The 21,827-nt window shown below is 42.2% G+C and overlaps 1 protein-coding gene across 1 annotated transcript in view; it reads right to left on the bottom strand.

The window, feature by feature from the left end:
- Lrp2 (LDL receptor related protein 2) overlaps nucleotides 1-21,827 on the bottom strand; it is a 157,258-nt gene that overhangs the window by 29,058 nt on the left and 106,373 nt on the right. The window contains exons 40-58 of the mRNA XM_051166627.1: nucleotides 21,628-21,793; nucleotides 21,166-21,324; nucleotides 19,733-20,022; nucleotides 19,140-19,343; nucleotides 18,349-18,591; nucleotides 17,805-17,930; nucleotides 16,409-16,531; nucleotides 14,854-14,985; nucleotides 14,078-14,279; nucleotides 12,343-12,638; nucleotides 9,581-10,097; nucleotides 9,010-9,162; nucleotides 8,430-8,600; nucleotides 6,651-6,874; nucleotides 5,392-5,569; nucleotides 4,101-4,297; nucleotides 3,148-3,393; nucleotides 2,290-2,418; nucleotides 1,114-1,233 (exon numbers count right to left, since the gene is read on the bottom strand). Coding sequence (XP_051022584.1) covers nucleotides 1,114-1,233; nucleotides 2,290-2,418; nucleotides 3,148-3,393; nucleotides 4,101-4,297; nucleotides 5,392-5,569; nucleotides 6,651-6,874; nucleotides 8,430-8,600; nucleotides 9,010-9,162; nucleotides 9,581-10,097; nucleotides 12,343-12,638; nucleotides 14,078-14,279; nucleotides 14,854-14,985; nucleotides 16,409-16,531; nucleotides 17,805-17,930; nucleotides 18,349-18,591; nucleotides 19,140-19,343; nucleotides 19,733-20,022; nucleotides 21,166-21,324; nucleotides 21,628-21,793 — 3,876 coding nt within the window. The remainder of the gene's footprint in view (nucleotides 1-1,113; nucleotides 1,234-2,289; nucleotides 2,419-3,147; nucleotides 3,394-4,100; nucleotides 4,298-5,391; nucleotides 5,570-6,650; nucleotides 6,875-8,429; nucleotides 8,601-9,009; nucleotides 9,163-9,580; nucleotides 10,098-12,342; nucleotides 12,639-14,077; nucleotides 14,280-14,853; nucleotides 14,986-16,408; nucleotides 16,532-17,804; nucleotides 17,931-18,348; nucleotides 18,592-19,139; nucleotides 19,344-19,732; nucleotides 20,023-21,165; nucleotides 21,325-21,627; nucleotides 21,794-21,827) is intronic.

The following is a 21,827-nucleotide window of genomic DNA, read 5'->3' as shown; positions in this document are numbered from 1 at the left end:
CCAGGAGGCAGGCTTGGGAGCTGGCCTGGGCACAAGGGGACCCAATTCTGTCCTGTGGTCCAGTCACAGTCTAAAAAAAAAATCCTATGCCTCTCTGATCGCAAGAAGCCAGCCTGGTCTACAGCCAGAGCTACACAGTGAAACCCTATCTCAAAAAAAAAAAAAAAAAATTTTTTTTTAAGTAAGCAAAGAAACAATCCTCAGCCTCAGTTTTAAGTCTACAAAGAATGGCGTTTAAGAGGTTTTGGTTGGTTTTGGTTTTTTTTTAATGTGCTTTAATTGCCAAAACTCTAACTAACCAATTACAGTATTCAATATGGAACTGTCTTTATTACCTTTTTGTTCATGTCATAGAAATGGGGATTGAACCTGGGCATTATCCATGGAGGACAAGTGTTTTACCACAGAGCTACATTCTCAGACTCACAGCCGTATAAACACGGCCGCACTAAGTTTCCCAGGCTGGCCTTGGGCTTGTGACCTTCCTCCTCCTGACTTGCAGGCTAGGAAATAACACTTGGACCACTATTGTGTGTAAGTCGTCTGTCTTTGCAGGTGTAACCAATACCCTAGTTCTCTCAATTGGCTCCGATGGCTTCTAAAAATCTGAAAAGAATAGAATTAAAAAGAAACTTGAAACTGAAAATGTATCTTGAGCCAATGAGACACACTCAGGCAGGGCTTATTCTCAAAATACCTCATTATTCAAAACTGAATACTGAGTTTGGTGTGATCTAGACCTATGGCTTCCTCCCCTCCATCTGATGTCCCATTGCTGGTAGTCACTGCACCATGCAATTGCGGAGACACTCCTCCTGCATTGCAGATCCTTAGGATCAGCACCTTTCCTTACTCGACTTCTTTTGCTTTTATTCATCTCATTTCATTCATCCTTTGTCAGAAACCATGTCATTTGCTTTAGAGAAGAAAAAAAAAGTTGAGAAAACAAACTCAACAGACCAAAAGAATGTGATCAAATATGCCCTTGACAAAGACCTTCTCCCAAAGCTTGCTTGACTTATTAGCACTTCGAAAGGAAAAGACAAGCTCCACAGCCCACAGAAAATGGCTCAAAGAACTGACACCCCAGCCCTGCTCATCCAAAGCACTCACCACAGTTTTCCTCATCGGAGTTATCTCCACAGTGGTCAATGCCATCACACTTCCAGCGGAGAGGGATGCACTGGTGATTTCTACAGCGAAAATCCCCCGTGGGATCACAGGGCACCGCATCTACAAAGCACAATCGGTTTCAAGGCTTTGTAAGCCAAGGTCCCGGCTTCCTTGAGATACAGTCTGAGGATTATGTTTCTGTAATCTTGAAGCTCCCAGACATAGGGAAGCTCTCTGCTAGCTAACTCTGTTCCTAGCCTCCCCTTGGGGAAGGGTTGAGACAGGGTATCTCTATGTTGCCTTGGCTGACTTGCCTGCCTCTGTCTCAGGGATTATAGAAAGATATAAGCCTTCCTCATCATGGTGCCAGGCCCTTCTTACCTTTTGTAAAAACTATTCCAAAAGAAAAAAATGCCATCAAGTTCGTCATTGGCAACAAAAGGCTAAAACATTGTCAGAGACTTAAAATGGAGTCAAGAGAACGTTCTAATAATACATTTCCTTTAGTGTTTTAGACCCAGTGTTATTAAAATAACCCATTATAGGCCAGGCATGGCATACACCTTTAATCCCAGCACTTCGGAGGCAGAGGCAGGCAGATTTCTCTGAGTTCGAGGCCAACCTGGTCTACAGAGAGTTCCAGGACAGCCATGGCTCTGATACATAGAGAAACCCTGTCTCAAGAAACCAAATGGGATTATATATATATATTTTTTTTTTTTTCTCTCTCTCTTCTAAAGAATACACATTCAGACACTTTGGTTTCAAGAGACTGACAATTTCCATTTATGTATTTGGTCTTTTGTTGATAAATGTTTTCCACGTTGCCAGCATGACAAAAGTCACAAAGACACTAAAGAATACGATGGTAATGAAATAATAATACATCAGATTCAGGATTTTCTCTCCTGAGGCATGTTGTACCTTCTACCATCTATGAGATCAGACAAGCTATTTAGACTTGTATGGATAAGGATTATACATCTGGGAGAAATCAAACATATTCCTAACATCTTGATGATATTATCTTCTTTAGCGTATCGCATGCTTTGGAACCAGCTGTCATTTAAGCAGACATGAATTAAGTTCCCCCAGTGACTCTCAACTCCTTTTCAGGTGAGAAAAGCCCTTGACACTGACCTTCTGCTGCCCCTCCCCCTGTGGAGCCCTGCTTACCACAGCCTTGCTCGTCACTGTTGTCCCTGCAGTCATCAACGCCATTGCACACCGCCCACTGTGGGATGCAGCGGTAGTTAGTTTTGCAGCTGAATTCCGTGTGGTTGTCACAGTTGTAAGCAGCACTCACTGAAGAGGACGAAAGCAAGAAATGAGAATGGAAGTACCACTCTTGCTGGAAACAGCAGCCGAAGGCTCCTCACTACAGTTATGCCGAGGACATGGATGGGCCTGCCGGCAATCAGTCATCTTGTGACCACTAACCAGACTCTGGCAGCAGCCGTCTGTTAGGTGTGATCTGTTCAATGAGCAGACTGTTAGAGTCTTAAATTTTTTTGCTGTCTCAGTACCATTCATTAGTGTTGTGATGTGCTTTGGAGTGGAAGGGGCATCTGGTGGTTTGAATGAAAATGGCCCCCCATAAAGAGTGGCACTATTAGGAGGTGTGGCCTTGTTGCTGTCCTGTATAAAAGTTGTTGTGGTCATGTACCTGGTTTTAAGTAAAACCCCTGAATTGCTAGTTCTGTGGTAATATGACTATTTATTTCACGTGAGCCTCACTTTATTCACCTATAAAGTGGTTATGCCTCACCTGCCTGATTTCTCACATGAGCTCACATGAGTGCTCCGAATAGCATTCTGCATGGCTGGACAACTCAGTGCCATGCAGGGGAGGTGTAGGCAGGGTCTGGTTGCAAATATAAGCTCCGCAACTATGCTTTATCCTGAGGTGATGGAGTTTGAAGGACAAGACAAGAAAGGGTGTTCCCTTCTCTTGCTATGAAGCAGAGGGACATGTCATCGTCATCTGACCATCTACTTGCCTTGGATTCCCATGGCCCACCCCAGGGAACTCACTGCATTCGTGGATGGGCTCATCAGAAAAGTCTCCGCAATCATTGTCCACGTCACACTTCCAACTCTGCGGGATACAGCGGCCATTGTGACACCTGAACTGGCCAGGGTTGCAGGTCCTGCTGGCGCAGTGGGAACTGTCTTCGTCTGAGTTATCCAGGCAGTCATCCACCGAGTCGCACTGCCAGGCCTCTGGGATGCATCGCTTGTTGGCACACTGCCATTCATTGGACTCACACCGGTGATGCTCTGCAAAGAGCGCGCTCAGTTACCAGTTAAGAAGGGTGTGAGCACCCAGTTCTCACTGGGGGAAGCTGCCAAGGGTGTGAGCACCCAGTTCTCACTGGGGGAAGCTGGAGAATTCGTCCCATCTAAACTTCCTTTCAGTGAGTTTATATTCTAGTGGTTTTTTGTTTTTGTTTGGGTTTTTTTGTTGTTGTTTTTGTTTTGTTTAGGTTTTTGGTTTTTTTTCCCGGATGACGATGATGACTACATGGAGAGTTACTCTTGTTAAAATGACTAACGGGCTCTTATTAGACTGCAGTTTCTTTACACAGAATGGCAGAGGGGGCAGATGTTAAACATACCTTCTCCTAACTCTGTCCTACCATTTAATGGTCTTCAAAGTTTGTGATTATTGCTACTCTTGATGATCTATTTTTAGTCTGTAGTTGGGAACCCTTATTAATAAAAGAAAAAAAAATGTCACCCTCATTTAAAATGAAAAAAAAAAAAAAAAAAAGGATCCCTTATTTCTTTCTCAATGTCAGCTCAAGGAGGATTCTGCACCCAGCACATAGCAGAGAACATCTAGACAACTTACTAACAGCCTCTATTTAAAAATGATACAGGATGGGCCCTAAATTTTCTCCAAAATTTTAGAACCTGATTTTTGGTTGATTCTATAGAATTGATTACAGAAATGGACAAAGAAAACAGGAAGGAACCCAGCGTACCGCAGAGAACGTGGTCTTCATCAGACCCATCAGCACAATCCTGGCGGGCATTGCACAAGGTCTGGGGGCTTGTACAGTTTCCATCCCGGCATTGGAACTGTCCCAGATGGCAGAAGCGGTGTGGGCACAGGTCTGATTCATCGGAACCATCGGCGCAGTCTTTCTGCCCATCACATTTCCACCATATAGGGATACACCTGCACAAAGAAAAGAGAAACTCACCAAGGGCCACTGACTATGCAATGCCCACACTGAGAAAGAATTAGATATTAAATCCCAAGTGTGTGTGACAGATATATGCTCAAGTCACATGGAGTCTACCCCAAAAACTGATTACATCATTGACCACAAATCAAATAGGAAGGAAAAAAAAAAAAAAAAAAAAAAAAAAAGGACAATTTCTTCTTCAGACAGTCCACATGGGAAAAGTCCAGTCACAATGGCTTTCATCAAGAAACCAGACCACAAGTACTGGCAAGGATGGGAGAGAGAAGAGCCCTAACTCACCCTAACTCACTGCTGGTGGGGCTGTAATCTAGTATAGTCAGGATGGTAGCTACTGAAATTAAAAACAGAATTCATCTAGATCTCCTACACTCAGAAGGAGCACGATCCCGACATAGAGACACTTGTATATCTGTGTATTGCTGCTCTATTTATATTGACAAGGAAGTGAAACCAGTTATGGAGAACACAATATGGCACACACACACACACAACAGGGTTCAATCAGCTGTAAAGAAAAATGAAATTATAAAATTTGTAGGAAACAGACGTATCTAAAAGCATTAACATTGCTTCCCACCTAACTCTGGATTGAATTCCTCCAGTGGCTGACACAAACGAACATCAGATGAACCTCCTGGTACTGGTAACCAAGGACCAATATATATTTAAAAGTGCTCTGGCCTTAATCCTCAGGGCTGTTAACTCGAAATTGGAAATAGGTTTATTCATAGTAAATGCTGTCGTGTTGGGTATTGGGCGTCATCTCTTTGCTTAACAAAGCCCTTTTTTGCTCAAAGACCTTATCTAGACGGAAAGTTTGGTGCCGCCAATGAGCCAAACTAATTAACCAAAATCTCAGACGATGGAAACCTACACCCCCGTCACTCAGAAGGCTGAAACAGGAGGATTGCTTTGAGCTTCAGGCCAGTGTGGGCTACACAATGAGTTCTAGGCCAATCTGAACTACACAGCAAGAATTCATCTCAAAAATCAGAAAAGAACCCGCTCCACCCCCCAACTCTCCGGAGTCTCAAAGGTCAGTGTGTACCCAAAGGTGCCTCACTTTTCATTGTTGCCACACAGGAACTGTGTGCTGGAGCACATGGGCATACAGAGTGTAGTGCCCCTCAGCTCAACAGTCTGGAAGTCGTCAGGACACTCGCAGGTGAATCCTCTCCCTCCTGCTTTGATGAGGCACAGATGAGAACAGCCACCATTGTTGGTACCACAGGGATTGCTCACTACGGAAAAGAAGAAAGCATGTGTTTGTGGTCATTGCTGTGAGTGTCAAATACCAGCTAGCTACACATCTCTTAACTAAAAGAAATCTGCTGATGTTATCATCTTCTCAACGTTTAAATAATGCAAACAGTGGTTTTGATGTTTCTCAAAGTCCAGGGAAAGCAATCAAGAACACAGCCTGAGTCCATGTGCCAAATTTCAAATATGAGTTGTAATTCCCTACAGACACTATCGTATCAATTCTCCCTCATTCTCATGGTTTAGACAACAAAGTTTGGATGTCTGTGCAGTGCCTTAAGTTTCCCGGCCTCCATTTGGTGGCCATATGAAGAATATTAACATTCAGAGAGAAATACTGAATGAAATATCATAAAAACCATTATGATGATAATTCTTATTTTTCCTTCTTTTTAAGTTTGTCAGATGCTTTTAGCGAGACATCACAACAAAGCAGACCCAGAAAAGCCAATCTGCACCCCCAAAAAGTATACTCCAAATCTCTCCCACATTATTTCTAAAGGAGTAATAAACTTTAATTGCATGAAGCAGAATCGAACTTCACAAAGAAAGAAAGAAGTGTGCTCTGAGAAGATGAGAATAACATTTTGTGACTCGAAGCATGCTGCCATATGCAGACATTTAATAAATACTTCATAATGACTATGATTTTCCTTTAAATTTTTAAATTTTGTTATCAATTGGGATAATTTTTACAGGTGACACAATTGCATACTGATAGAGACACACAAAATGTCCCTATTTTCCCAAAGCATTTAGGGATAAAATTGATATTTAACAGTTTTTCTCATCAAAATACTAATTATGGGAATGCTCTGGAGTCAGGGTCAGAAGAATTGTCACTTTAAGGCTAGCCTGAGCTGCAGACCTAGTCTAAGGCCACCTGAGCTACACACCTAGTGTAAAAGCTAAGGGCTTAAAATGTAGTTCACTGGTAGAGTGCTCCTCTATCTAACAGGCACAAGGCCCTCGGTTCTATCCCAACACTGCTTCTAAGAAAAGGTTAACACGCATCCATGTTCCCTAGAGCAACTGCACCCAAGTCCACGATCACCTACTCACCGATCGGCTGCCTGTATGGATGGTACACGTGGATGTCATAGGGCTTGTGCGTTGTATTCACCAGCACTACCCTGCCCGACCCGTCATATTTGTTTCCCTTTTCGATGGTCCTTGTGTTCCAATCTGTCCAAAACACGGTGTCTTCAAAAATGGTCATAGCAAAGGGGTGAGGCAGCGTTCCATCATACACTGTATGCCGATGGTGACCCTCCAAATCAGAGAATCTGAGGGCAGGAAGAAGGGAGTGTAAGTAGTGCCCCTCCTCTCAACGTCCTCCAGGATGAATGAGTGAACCCATCAGTTAAGAAAATTCTACGCCCTCTGACTCTCTAATGAAAGAAATGACTGAACTATACTCCAAAATTGGAATATCCACAGATACTGACAGACTCACCAGCTCCTAGCTATGGTATGGGCTAATAAGCATTTACACTGTCTCTACCCATTGAGCGCTTCTGATTTCCTGAGACAGCATCATTCTTTTGTAGATCTGTGTGTGTGTGTGTGTGTGTGTGTGTGTGTGTGTGTGTGTGTGTGTGTGTGCAGATGCCTCCAGAGGCATCAGGCACCTTGGAGATGGAGTTACAGGCTATTGTGAGCCATTCCACATGGGCACTAGGAAGAAGTGAACCTCAGTCCTCTGAAGAAGTTTTCTGCATAAAAGAACACTCTCTGAATCGCTGAGTCAAATTTACTAGCTATCTTCACTATCTAGGTAAACAGTAGCCATAGAACTTTGATTACATTCTTTTCTGCTCATTTATTTGTTTTAATTGTAATTTTAAATTTTTATTTAGTATGTAAGTGTAAAAGAAGCTATTTGGTGAAAGAAATCAAATTAGTATTGAGAGAAAGGTGGAAGAGAAACACAAGAGAATATTGTTGTATATAAGAAACAAAGAAATAATAGGAATATCAGAAATGATGGAAATTTTAAATATTGTCAAATTTCTGAGAAAACTATTTGACTCCACCTAGTGGGGAATTGAGACAAATACTGGGACTCAAAGCCAGACTCTGGCAGAGCACCGAGAGTAGGGGTTTGGGAGGGGGGCGGAAGAACGGGGAGGGGTCAGGAGCTCCACAAGGAGACGATCACGTCTGGCAGATCTGGACCCGGGAGGGGCTGTACAAACTGATGTGCCAAGCAAGGACAACGCATGCACAGAACCTAGACCCTTGTTTAGATGTAGCTGATGGGACAGCTAATTCTCTGCATTGCGGGGTGGGGGGCGGGGACTACTGCTGAACTTCTAACATGCACTCTGGTACCCACGATTTGCTCACTGCCCATTGGCAGGACGGCCTTGTAGACACACAGAGGAAGAGGATGCAGGCTATCTCAATGAGACCTGATAGGCTGTGGCCAGACAGTCGGGTAGAAGGCCCCACCCCGACCCCATCAGAGGGGACTAGGGCAGAAGAGGGAGAGAGGGCAGCAACAGGAAGATAAGAGCGAGGGGATAACAATGGAGGTATAATGTGTGAATGAATTATAATACATTTTGTGCATAGATTTCTCATTTCTGTAGAGTTCCATGCATTCATCGGCAGGTGGTATGAGCTCAGACTGAGGATACAACTCAGTTAATAGAAGCAGTCATTCTTAGCTGCATGGAATGCTGGAGGACAATCTGGTATACATGAGAGCCTGTCTTACAAAAGAGAAGGGGTCTCGGAATGACTCTGAGTGCTTGGGTGAGTTGGAAGGTGAATTTACAGTTAGTGAGATGAATCCTCTGAAAGCACAGCCCTACTATTTTGTAATTAGGTACATACTCGATGTAGCCCAGGTGAGCATCTGCCCAGTACAGGTGATCATTGGTGTAATCAATGGTGATGGCATTGGGCCATTCTATCTTGGTGGAGATAATCACAGACTTATTGGTTCCATCCATGCCAATTCTCCCAATGTACGCTCGACTACCCCAATCTGTCCAGTAGACATGCCTGTGGGAGCAAACACAGAGGGCTCAGGCCCTGAAGCCAAAAACTTAGAGAAATGAAGTTCCCATCCCAGAGTCTCTCGGAAAGGAAAGGGAGTAAGGATGGTGTGCAGGTGGTCCTAAAAATGAAGCATTGTGTATTTCTGTGGCTTTGATATAGGGAGTCCACTAAAGGAATATCTATCACAATATTGTAAGTATACAACTCAAAATGTGACTCCAAAGATAATAAACATTCCAAAGCCCAGCTGATAAATAGGATTTGGATGAGTGATACAACTCATTGCTCTAACCCATTCACCAAGCAGGAAAACCGAAGACAGATCTCAGCAGGAGATTGGTCCATAAGCAGCTACAGGAATGGCTGATTGAATACATGAGAGAAAAGGTGCCTGGCTGCAGAAGGGCCGTACCCATTTTTAGGATGAAGGACAATCCCCCTAGGGTTTTCAAAGCAGAAGGTATTGTTGGCATCCACACAGTGCTGGGCCAGCATTCTGCGGTGTCGACCTTCAAGGTCAGAGACAAACAGGCAATCCAGGAAGGCATCCAACCAATAGAGTTTTCTGCAGTAGAGAGACAGGGGTTACATTATAGCCACTTTGTTTATACACCTATTTTCCTATCTGAGCTCACATACACACAGCTGTTAAAGGCCACTTTTCTCAAACAAAAGAGGGCACAGAGGGGACACAGAAAGGGTTATTAAATGTTTCTATATACCCAAGTTGAAAAGACCAATTCACTATTGCCCTGAAGAAATCAGAATTTTTAATGTTTTTACAAATTGTGTAGTTGGAGAGATGGCTCATTGGACAAGTGGGACCTGAATCCCCAGAAGCCAAGGCATAGTAGTCTACTTCTGCAATCCCAGAATCCCTTCTCCAAGCCAGTGGCATGGCCTATGGTGGGCAGCAACAAAGAAAACCTTTTCTGAAACAGAATCGAAGGTCAGAACCTGGGCCGGAGAGGCTGTGTTCTTACCTGCTGACCCAGTCTACAGCCAGACCCTCGGCACGTGGTAATCTGTGATTTATGATCGTCTCCCGGTTTGTCATATTAAAAAACATCCTCTCAATGATTCGTTTCTGTGTATCAATCCAGTACAGCCTTTTCTCTATTCTATCAAAGTCCAGGGCCACAACATTGCTCAATCCTTGCAAAATCAGGGAGTAAGACGTGCCATCGGTAGTTAAGTTTCTTAGATAGTAACGGTTGCTAAAGATGAGATAGGGCTCGATGTTACTATTCTGCCGGCAGGTCTTCCCATCTGGCTCGCGGATGTAGCCGGCGGCACACTTGCAAATATAGGAACCTACTATGTTCTCACACTTCTGGCTACAGAGCTGGGGTGACTCCTGGCATTCATCAACATCCACGCAAGTGCGTTTGTCCGACATGAGCTTGTACCCAGGGAGACAGGAACAGTAGAAACTGGTGATGGTGTCAGTGCAGTTGTGGTCACAGCGACTGATTGAAGAATCCTGGCACTCATTAATGCCTGCGGGCAAAAGGCAGTTACCAGAGAACCGGAAATATCAGTCATAGATCCCAAATCAAAATACACTCAAAATCAAAATTCCTACTAGATAGCCAATTCTTAGCAAATCATAACAAAAGAAGAGAGACCACTGGAAACTTCAGAGACCACATGGGTTATTCAAAAGTGAGTAATTTTTCAGCTTCTTCCCTGGCTTAATGTCTTTTCTCATATTATTTAGAGAATGCCTTATTAAATTTCTATAATCAAACCCCTTTAAATAAGACATCAATATTTACTGGAGAAAAACTAAGTTTTTTTTTTAAGTGTCTTGTCTAATAAAGCTGCTAGTTTCCATGCACCACATTAAATATTCTTTTCAAAGTTTACAGCACAATTGAAATGTCTAAATATTCAAATTCTATACACACATGTATGTATATTTGCATATTAGCAGTATGATATATATTCTTAGCAGTCATAGGTTTTTCAGTCATCAGAACAAAATTAGAGGATATCCAGCACATTCTAACCAGCTTTGCCCTTCACCACAGAGTTCAGCAATTATACATTAGAACTTTTAAGCTGACAAAGCTAAAAGTATCATCTTGTACCAGTCCCTGCATAGCTGAGACATTAGTCACAACCACTGTGCCCATGTCTCAGTAAGCTTAAAAACGTGATGGAAGAAGACAAGAGGTGGCCCAGTGTGCTCATTGTCACATCTTCCATTTCAGGCGTGTGATACTCACGCCCTGCAGAATCACAGGCTACCAGTGCTATATATACACTTGCCTTATGGGGTAGCATGAGCTCAAAGATACAACACAGCACTGACACTGTCAGGTGGCCACGGCCACCCTAAGACCAGAAGAATGCGTGCGTATTCATGAACGACAGGTGCAAAACCCATGATCAATCAAGTCAACTTCTGCTGTTGGTTTATCACATAACACTAAGAAGTTAGTTTTCTAGCCAGAGGCTAGCTTTATTGTTTGCAAAAGGAATAATGTATACTAGGAATCCCACTGGCCATGAGTCTGGATGCTTAGTAGACTTATAAGAGATAAATTCCTTTTCAAGCTGAACATTAAAATTGAGTTGTACATCACAGAAGATTTGGCTCCTACAATGCACAGGGTATGGCAGAGTGATCCTATAATCCAAGAATTTCAAAAGCTGAATAAAGTGGATTACTTGAGCTACCCAGTAAGATCCAGTCTCAAAAAACAAAACAAAATGAAACAAAAAAATAAGGACAGGTATGATAACATCTGTCTTAAATCTCAGCACTTGGGAGGCAGAGGCAGGTATTTCTATGACAGCTAGGAGATGGTGGTCTACATAATGTGTTCCAGGCCAGCCAGAGCTACAGAGTGAGGCCTAGTCTCAAAATAACAAAATAAACAAGTAAATGAAATAAAAATGAACAATATAATACACAAAACTCAATGGAACTTTATCTTCATTAAAACTAAATATATTAAAAATTCATAATACTATACTATATGCATTGTGTCATCTAAGTAAAACATGCCATTTTTAAATTTACTTAGTATTTTTGAACATTAATAATGACTTAGAATTTTTATATACTTCAGCAAATAACTATTATAAATAAACATTATAATTCCCCCAAATTTCCATAGCATTTTCATTCTGGATTTCTCTGGGCATGCACACTCACACACACACACACACACACACACACACACACACACACACACACACACACTTCGAGTCAATTTAGCAAATGCATTAATGAGAATTGTCAATAACCAATGGTGGACGAAAGACAAAATGATATGTTCTCTGCTTTTAAACCATTTAAGTTTTTGTCCCAGGAATGCCACCACATAGAAAAGAACAACAGAATAAACGCCATAGAGAGTATGAACCTTTGGCAGTGTGAAGTTCAAACAGGCAGAACCTTTAGCTGGCTTCCTTACATTTGGCTGTCAGTGCGAACTGGGGACTAAGTGTTCCAGTCTCCCAAAGATGAAGATGAAGAGAAAGCCAAGAACTCATTCTGAGAACCCTAAGAGAAGCACCGTGTTCTTTTCGTTCTGCGTGCCTTATTGAGCAATTCTCTTAGAGGACACCCTGAATATTATTCAACATAATATACCAAGAAACCTTTACCTATTAGTATAAAAACAACAGCATTTCTTTTTAAATTTTCTTTGTAGAAGACAGACAGGAAAGCTCTGAGAGACTGTGTTGGGAGTGAAAACCTACAGAGTCCCTCTTTCCTCCCTGTACTCACCACAGCCTTTCTCATCACTGTTGTCCAAACAGTCATCCACATGGTTACAGACATCCCGCATCTCAATGCAGTGCCCATTGTCACACCGGAACTGATGAGGAGGGCATGTGGGTTCTGGGGTGTGGCATAGATGATCCTGTTCATCTGACCCGTCCCCACAGTCATTGTCCCCATCACAGACAAACTTGTTCGTGATGCATCGCCCATTCTGACAGGTAAACTCGTCTGCACCGCAGGGTGGGTATGAACATCCCCTTTCGTCACTGTAGTCCCCACAGTCATTGTGCCGATCACACCTGTGTTATGAGACACCGGACCACGTTGACCGTTTTAACAAGATTACAATGTCTTAGCCCTCTACCTCCAAAATATCCATCAATCCCAATCTCCAATTCAGCCACAATCCATGATTTGACAATCTACATGACTTCTCCTGCTGTGGTAGTTTTTCAACCTTCATAGCATATGAGTTAAGCATTCTTTTTCCCTCTTAAAGATACCATCACATGTAAATCTTGGCTGCCCTGTATTCCAGACATTTCTCAGTATGTATTAATGGGCATCGGCCACTGGCACAATGGCCCCAGGCCTCTGCTGCTCTGACCTTCCAATCTCTTTGCCTAGCCTTGGTGGTCTGATGGATGCTGGTGTTCTCAATGGCCCCTTATGCTTTTAATCCTTGATTGGGTCCAATCTGTTTCTGTTCCGCATGTCCAAATACCTGATATCAACATTCATCCAGGAGAGTTCTACATCATCACACACTCCCTCCCACCAGCAAACTCCTTTCAAGGCTGCTTGTTTTGATTGAGGCTTCTATTAATCTCTCTATCCCTCTTTCCCTAAAGATTTACTATGTAGGGTAGTAAGAGGCACTATAAAAACAAAATTCATTTTAAAGAGACCCATTTGGGTTAGAAAGAAAGAAAGGAAGAAAGAAAGAAAGAAAAAAAAAAAAAAAAACAAAAAAAAAAAAAAAAAAAAAAAAAGATCACAGGAGTTACAGAATTCTCCAAAGAGGCAAACTGTAGGTTGAGTCTGTTTGAGACACACAGTGTTAAGAATTTTAAATATTCTGCATGAGAATCTGAACTTCTAACTTAAACAAAAAGGTTTTCAGAAACTTTGACCTTTCCACCTGACATCCAACAATGTTAGCTGCCCTGACCCTGAGCCAAGCAGACTTGTTGAAACTTTTTTTTTTTTATTCAGATTACAACTCAATTGTTATCCCATCACTTGTATCCTCCCATTCCTCCCTCCCTCCCGCTTTCACCCTATTCCCCTCCCCTAGTTCTAAGACTGAGGGGGACCTCTTCCCTCATTATATGAAACTGTTATTTTTCTTACAGCAGAGAGCAGAGAGAAACTTCTTATAGCTGTGCCTGCCCCGAAGTGGAAAACAAGGAGGCACACCAGTGATGTCAAGTTAACCCCATTCATTTCTCTGCTCCTCTATAGAATGCAACATTATAGCTCTCATGAACTCTAGGGTCTTCTTGGGCCATGTCACTTATAAGAACACATAAATAACCACATCAATATAAGATGCATTAGTAAGTTACATATTAAAACACTTTTTCTGGTCTGGGTTTCAGAATCCAAATACTTCCTTGGATAGCCAAGAGCGTCATGGGTACTAGGCCTTGTGACTATTGTGCTAATGTGTGAGTCATCCCTGCCCCCCCATGAATATTTGGGGTGTTAGAGGGACACGTTTGAATCCCCCGTTCACCTGAATGTTTGCATGATACACCGTCCATTGGCACAGCTGAAGTCTCCTGCAGAGCACGTCCTCGTGGGACAATTCTGCAGCTCGTCGAGGGCATCTGCACAGTCTGGGTCGCCGTCACAGACCCAGAGCTGTGGGATGCATCTTCTCCTTGGAGGCCTGTCATTTACACAGGTAAACTGAGAACTAGTGCAGTTCTTAAGCTCTGAAACAAAAGCAGACAAGGAGCCCTCAGAGCGCGGAAGCACACTGGTTTTATAATCTTGAACGCTCTGACAAAGCATATACGGAAGGTCATATTTGAAATACCCCTGAAACTTCCATCTGAATGGTTTGAGTCTGCATTTTTCAGAAACAAAACATCAACATTAAATACGCTCTACTTAGTCTTCCGTAAGATTTACATTAAAACATGTTTTCCCCATAAGGCTACGAAAGGCTTCCATTTAAAATTTTTGAACAAATATCTTTTTTTTTTTATTCTCTCATGTGACACATTCCCTTCCCCCTGTCTTCCCACTCCTCTCCTCCTTCTTGTCTCCTTCCTGTTCTCCTCATCCACCTCACTTCCATTTCCCTTTAGAAAAAGAAAAGGACAGGCCATCCAGAGATAGTAACCAAACACGGCATATCAATTTGCAATAAGACTAGGCTCCTCCCTCACATTAAGGCTGGATGAGGCAATCCAGTAGGAGGAAAAGAGTCCCAAAAGAGTCAGAAACAGTCTCTGTTCCCCTCTGGAATGTGACTCTATAGAGGAGTTAACCGCCTTCACTTACCACAGTGATGCCGCTGATCCTCATCGCTCATGTCCCCACAGTCGTTATCACCATCACAGATCCAACTATTTGAGACACATCTGCCATTATCACACTGGAAATCAGCAGCTGGGCAGGTGTTCACAGAATGCCCTGAAAAGAGAGAAGCTCTCCATGAGAAGACTGAGATGTCTACTGTGTGGCCTCCGTCATGGACACTCATATGTGGCTTATGTCAGTGAGAAGCTCGCTCACGCGGATATCAGGAATACATGAAATGTTATAGCTGTCAGAACCTTTGAAATAATTACAAGTGATTTTACAAATGTAGTGGGAAAACACTAGAGGTTTACAGTACAGCAATATGAGGTGGAGTGGAGTGTTGCCAAAGACACATGGAGAAGGCTACCAGTGAGATACACATCCCAATCAATAGATTCAGGGGAAAACTGTGAAAATTTCAAACTATAAGATATATGGACACTATTACCTGGGTTATTACAGTGAGGAGATACTGAACACAACTCCCATACTTAGTACTAATTTCTATTACTGTGACCGGTTTAGAAATTCATGTTTTTATATATATTGCAATAAACATGCATTAGAATTAACTTTAGTTATATACTCATCTAACAGTTATTATTTCCTCTCTTTATAGATCCTAAAAATTCTACATGCCCTTTATTTTCTACATATTTTTCAGTGTTGAGGTGAGGACACCAAAGCAAAAAAACAAAACAAAAAACAAAAACAAAAAACCTACCCAAGAACAGCTAGCAATCAACTATAAAATAAAACTTCACAGAACTCAATGGTTAGCACAAATTTAACTCTAAAACTAAGCTAATCACACCCCAGATAAAGGGTTTTATATAGTATAGTGTAATAATATTATCTTTATCTTATCTAGTATATTATTATTATTATTATTATTATTATTATTATTATTATTATTATTATTATTATTATCTAGTATAATCATTGAAGAAGAGTATTGAAAAACTATACATAATGATGAGTAGACGTGTTCCCCAACTCCATAGTAAATATTGAGGTGGCTTTGGGGCTGCATGCTGTCATATCTCCATGGCATTTCCATTACAACATGAAACAGTAGCAGTGGCTTCTATGTAGCAACATTCATCTATACAGACAAATCCTTGGCTCAGGGCACCTTAGTCCACAAGCGGGCATAGGAAGAGAGAAAGAAAAAAAGCGTGCCTGCTATGAAGCCTTCCTCTTTGTATGTGAAGAATCCAGTCACCTTTAGATCCTCCTACAGTGAGAGTCATCTAAAATTGATCCCTGCAAGCCAGACAGTGCACTGGCTGCAGCTGCATCACCTTCTCACGTTACCAGCATCGACGAGCAGCCTCCATAGTCGCATCCGCTCCCCACAGTGCCTGCTGGAGCAGCTCTTTGATGGACACCTACGCAACGGTTCTGACACCCCTTCTGAGAGCAGAAGTAGGGAGAGCAAGCACCCAGCAGTACAGGCCCAGCATTCAAAGTGTGAGAAAAGCCCTGGCTGCTCTAACAGCTGCCTGAGCTACTCATGGTTGCAGATTCTTACCACAAGTGGCAGGTTCGTCGGAGCTGTCCCCACAGTCGGCCTCACCGTCACAGTACCAGAAGTTGGGAATGCAGCGCTGAGGGGAAACGCACTGGAACTCGTTGCTCTGGCAAGTGTGTGAAGCTGGAGAATAGGCACAAGATTAAAACGCACACCCATCTGCCTGCATCTTTGAACTGTTAATTGCTTCCAGAAAAAGAAGCTTTTCTATAAGCTTCTATGAGGATGGAGGAACATAGGATACAGGGGGGAATGTATCCCAGTTTTCTTGAACTTTTGTTCAAGATTCGATGAATATAAGATGTAAGTTCTATTTACTAGAAAATACCAAGGAGGACCCAGGCCGCAAAACAGTCTCAGCTATTCACAAGACTGAGACAGGAAGACAACCCAAGCTACATGTTTAAAATACCGAAGAATTGTATTGTGATGTAAAAATGTATAAAATAAGTCTTTACTTTTTTCTTATTTATTTGGTTTTTTACTATCTGTTTGTGTGTTTGTTTGTTTGTTTGTTTGTTTGTGTAGCTCTGGCTGTCTAGGAGCTTATTAGGTAGACCAGGCTGGCTTCAAACTCTGAGATCCTCCTGCCTCTGCCTCCCAAGTGCTAGGATTAAAGGTGTGTGCCACCTAGCCCGGCTTGACTTCTTAACTAAGTGAATTATATTAAAATAAAATTACTCTCAAGCCTGCCCCTCACCACAATTTTAAAATCATAATTCTCAAAAGCTAGCAAAACTCTAACCTACTCTCTGTAACTCAGAATTGTTAGGGTGGATAGAGAAGCCGCTACCTTTGAATCTTATGTAGCTGTAATCATGTTAGCTTCTAATGTGTGGGTGCAAATATTAGAATGAGCTTTTTTTGTCCTGAATGAAAATTTTTTTTCTTTCTACATACAAGGCTTTCCCTTGCCTAGGTCATAACAGCCGATGGATTTGCCAGTGACCTCTAATGTGCCCAACTCTATGAGATGCTATATGCTGAATTTTGTTTCTTTGTGCTGCTGTTGTACTCGATTACTGCTCTGACAAACTTTTGTGATAGCCTATGGATTTCCTCAGAATGAGATCAGAAATTCAACTATGAGGTAATCACTTTGTAGACAAGACTGGCCTCAAACTCACAGCAATCTCCCTGCCTCTGCCTCTCTGAGTGCTGGGATTAAAAGTGTACAGTACACCTCCATGCCCGGATGGAAAGTTGTTAAAAGATAAATCTGTTCATACAAATATTCTCTAAGTTATTAAGCTTTAAGAAGGGCATCTTCACATCCACTGTTCATATAGAATATTGTTTCACTAAAACTAAGTTGCTTGAGGTCACTCAGTTTTGCCACTTAAAGCTGGGACACGATGGCTCCTCTGGAGTCACAAAGAGGTTTTATCACACTCACCACAGTAAATGGGGTTCTCGTCACTCATATCTCCACAGTCATTGTCGCCATCACACAAGAAAATTCGGGGAACACAAATATTTGTAGTCTGGCATTTGGAGAACCCAGGGTAGCAAGTGCGGGGAGCTTTAAAAACAAAATAAAACAACCAGATAGACTCTTCAAAAAGACACCCCAAATATATCGTGAATGACATGACGATGACACTATCAGACCCAGGGAAAGCTTCAAACCACAGGGAGGCATATTCAAAGTGAGCAGAAAGACACAGCTCATCTTTGTGTGGTAAAGAGAGGCCTAAGTTGGTTCTGGGGTGCAGAGAAACATGTTCATGAGGTGAGCTTTAAATCTAGCAGATATGTACAGACCCATCAGTGTTAGCACACGTTCTATTTAGGTAGGTGTGTTTTTAAGTCATTTAGTAGACTATAATGAACACATTTTTTTTTTATTCAGAAAGCAATAATTTTCTTGGAAAAAATGTATCTTCTATAACCTAAAGTAGGACCACAGACCCCAAAGCAAAGAGTTAAGGTACACTTACGGCAGTTTTTCTCATCTGAGGTGTCATTGTCATGGCAATTGTTTATGCCGTTGCAGACAAAACTGAGGGGGATGCATCTCCCATTGCTGCACATGAACTCTGTGGAGCTGTTGCAGTTTCTGAAAAGGCACCCTTCCTCATCGCTGTTGTCACCACAGTCATTGTAGTAATCACAGCGATAGTGGTACGGGACACATTTCCCATTGGCACAAGTGAAGGCTGTTGATCGGCACGTGTGAAAGGCTAGGAGGAAGAAAAGACATTGAAAGAAGATGTCGTCCTGTGTTTGCCTAGAGTTACAATGCATCTCCCTTTGGAAAGTCAAGACTGGATGCAAAGCATTTTTAAATAAAAGAAAGCATTTTAAGTGAGAAATGCAAGTCAATGCATTTGGACACATAATCTCACTTCTAAGGTTTATCTCAAAAATAGAAAAGCATGCAAAACTGTTCTGCTGACAAAAGGTGCCCAACTTAGAAACCCATCGACACTCTTACTCCAGTGATATGAAAACCGAAGATGGGCAGTGAGGAAGAATATAGTCAAATGGTAACAGTCACCCACTGGCGTCTTTAGTGCCATCTTGTCATGCCCCACAGTTTCTTACAAGATCGGTGACAACCACTCAATGTCACAGATGGACGACCTGAGTCTTGGAACTATTTCCAGCCTGGGCTAGCAGAGTGGATGTTTTCAGCTCTAACAGAAAAGCCATCCGTGTGCATCAGGATTTTGTGCCCAACAGTCGCACAATGACATCTTAGCTGGAAACAAAACAAAGTCCAGCTTACCACAGACTGAAGGGAGCTCATCACTGCCATCACCACAGTCATTGTCGTTATCACACTTCCAGTCCTCAGTGATGCAGCGCCCGTTGAGGCAGGTGAACTGGAATTGACTACACCGGGTCCCGGTGTCCACGATGCAGTACTTGTTATCATTGGCCAGGTACCAGTTACCGTCATGTGGACACTGACACTCGGCTCCATTTGGACCTGCAGCAGAGAGCAGCAAAGTGTGAGCATAGGAACCTGGCCTTGAAGGGACTCAGATTTCACCCTGAAAGACCAAACTAGGAATGATACTTCCTAAACAGGAAGATTACATTATCGGGACTCTACTCAAGTTAGAAAGCCGAACCCTCCATCCTACTCCGTCCCTCCCAGCACCATCCACTTAAACTGCCTTTACAAAACCAATCCATGCACAACAGAACAGAAACCCAAAATATGGCTCTCTTACAATGCAACCCTCCACTCATCAAGCATTTCAATATTTTTCTTCTTCTTGGAGATAATAACTATCCTTACAGCATCCCTTACCACGTGTCAGTGTCATGGCTGCCACTATTCCCTTGTTTTCATCTTCCTGCTCAGCCCCTTACCTGGTGCACAGATATGGCTGCAACCTCCATTAAACTGATCACAAGGATTGCTACACTGCTGCTGCTGGTTTTTGATAACTGTGGAAATGCCGCTAGGCTGGACGGGCAAACGAGTGGTCATTGCAATGAGATCTGACCCATCGTACTTGTTAGCACGGTAGATTTTTTTAGTGAAGAAGTCTGTCCAGTAAATGTACTGGCCATAGACAGTCAAGCCAAAGGAATGAAAGGCTGTGCTGACCACGACTTCTCGGTTTGCGCCTGTGAGAGTACAACGCTCTATTTTCTGCCTGAAACGAACAGAAAGAAAAGCAATTGCTGGAATGGAGAAAGAATCATAATGCCTTGGCTTGCCTCCAATGGCTACTCAAGTGGTGCAGGCACATACGGTGCATGGCATGTGTTTCTTTTTTACTGGTGGTAAGTATTATTTGCCTGTCACACGATGGCCTACGTATTTATTTATTACTTATTATTATTTATTTATTATGTATACAGGGCTCTGCCTGCATGTACCAGAAGAGGGCATCAGATCACATTATAGATGGTTGTGAGCGACCGTGTGGTTGCTGGGAGTTGAACTCAGGACCTCTGGAAGAGCAGTCAGTGCTCTTAGCCTCTGAGCCATCTCTCCAGCCCACATATATCATTTAGTAAGAGCCAGGCTAACATTAGAAGCAGGAGCAATCCATGAAAAGATTTGGATAATGCATGGGACCTGTGGGAAACACAGCAATAAATATTTTAAAATTTGTTTTTGTTTTTTGTGGTTTGTTTGTTTGTTTTTGAGACAAGGCTTCTTTTGTGTAGTCCTGGCTGTCCTGGATTCACTTTGTACAAAGACCAGGCTGGCCTCAAACTCAGAGATTTGCCTGCCTAGTGCTGGCTAGAATTTATTTTCTCTAGTGACGTTGATTCCTTTGAATTTACTTAGAATAACACAAGATATCACTTCAGTGGTTCAAATAAGAGAATGAAGAAAAAAAATCAGATTATTTCATCACAAAACCAGAATCTGCAAGGGTGGACAAACACCTGCAATGAGCTAAATCAGTCCATCCCTTGAACTCATCCACCAAGAAGACTACAGTGCAGTTACTTGGAGACATCCCATAATTATGTTACAAGTGTCTAAAAAAGGAAATTTGCTGAGAAGCATGCCAGAGAAAAAGGACTGATTTGAAAAGAGGGCCAAAACCAACAGATACATTGTTCAAATCTGAGGTCTATAGTCAGAAATTGAGTAACTCCATTAAAATTACAGTTACTTGTGATGATGCAGACTTGGATGTCTCAGGATACATACAAATTTCTAGTCACCAAACTAGAACATAAAATAGTTCCTAAAATTTTAGGCAACATCTCTCTGGGTTATCATCACATTAAGCAAGTCCCTCTATGTCTCAACATCCACATGATTTGGAGACACCTACAGGCTAGCGTCTGCCCAGTAGAGAAGGTCGGTCTCAAGGTCCAAAGTGAGTCCATTGGGCCAAACCAGGCTGGTGTTCACAATGGGGACCCGGAAGTTTCCTCCCAATGTGGCTCTCTCAATTTTGGCATTAGTGCCCCAGTCAGTCCAATACATGTACCTAGTTATCAAAAACAGAAGTCATAATTAATTCACAACAAGGATGCTTTTAAAAACCTTTCCACTCTTTACAGAGGAAACAATATCTCATTGCAAGTAACCATAAATATATAGTAAATAAAGAAGTGCTCCATTCATCTCCACAATACATTTGCAAAATGGATATATTAAGTCAGACTAGATAAAAGTCACCAAAAAGCTCAGTTTCTGTACAAGTTGACACATTACTGCTATGCTCAATGCACATAAAGTAATTTCTAGTCCACTCCATCTTCAAATAAGCAGATAAATCAAGAAGACATACCCTCGGCAGGGATCTAAAACAATGGCTCTTGGTTTGGGAACACGGGCTATCACAGCACGCTTAGATCCGTCTTCGGCCATGGAATTTATTGTCTGATTTGAAAAGTCACTGTAATAAATCCTTCTATTTATCCAGTCAAAGGCAATGCCATCAGTAATCCCTATATCTGGGTACACACAAGTAGAGATACACTGGCATGA

Source organism: Acomys russatus, chromosome 24 (assembly GCF_903995435.1).
Source record: "Acomys russatus chromosome 24, mAcoRus1.1, whole genome shotgun sequence".
Classification (NCBI taxonomy): Eukaryota; Metazoa; Chordata; class Mammalia; order Rodentia; family Muridae; genus Acomys; species Acomys russatus.
This window is presented reverse-complemented; position numbering and strand designations above follow the sequence as displayed.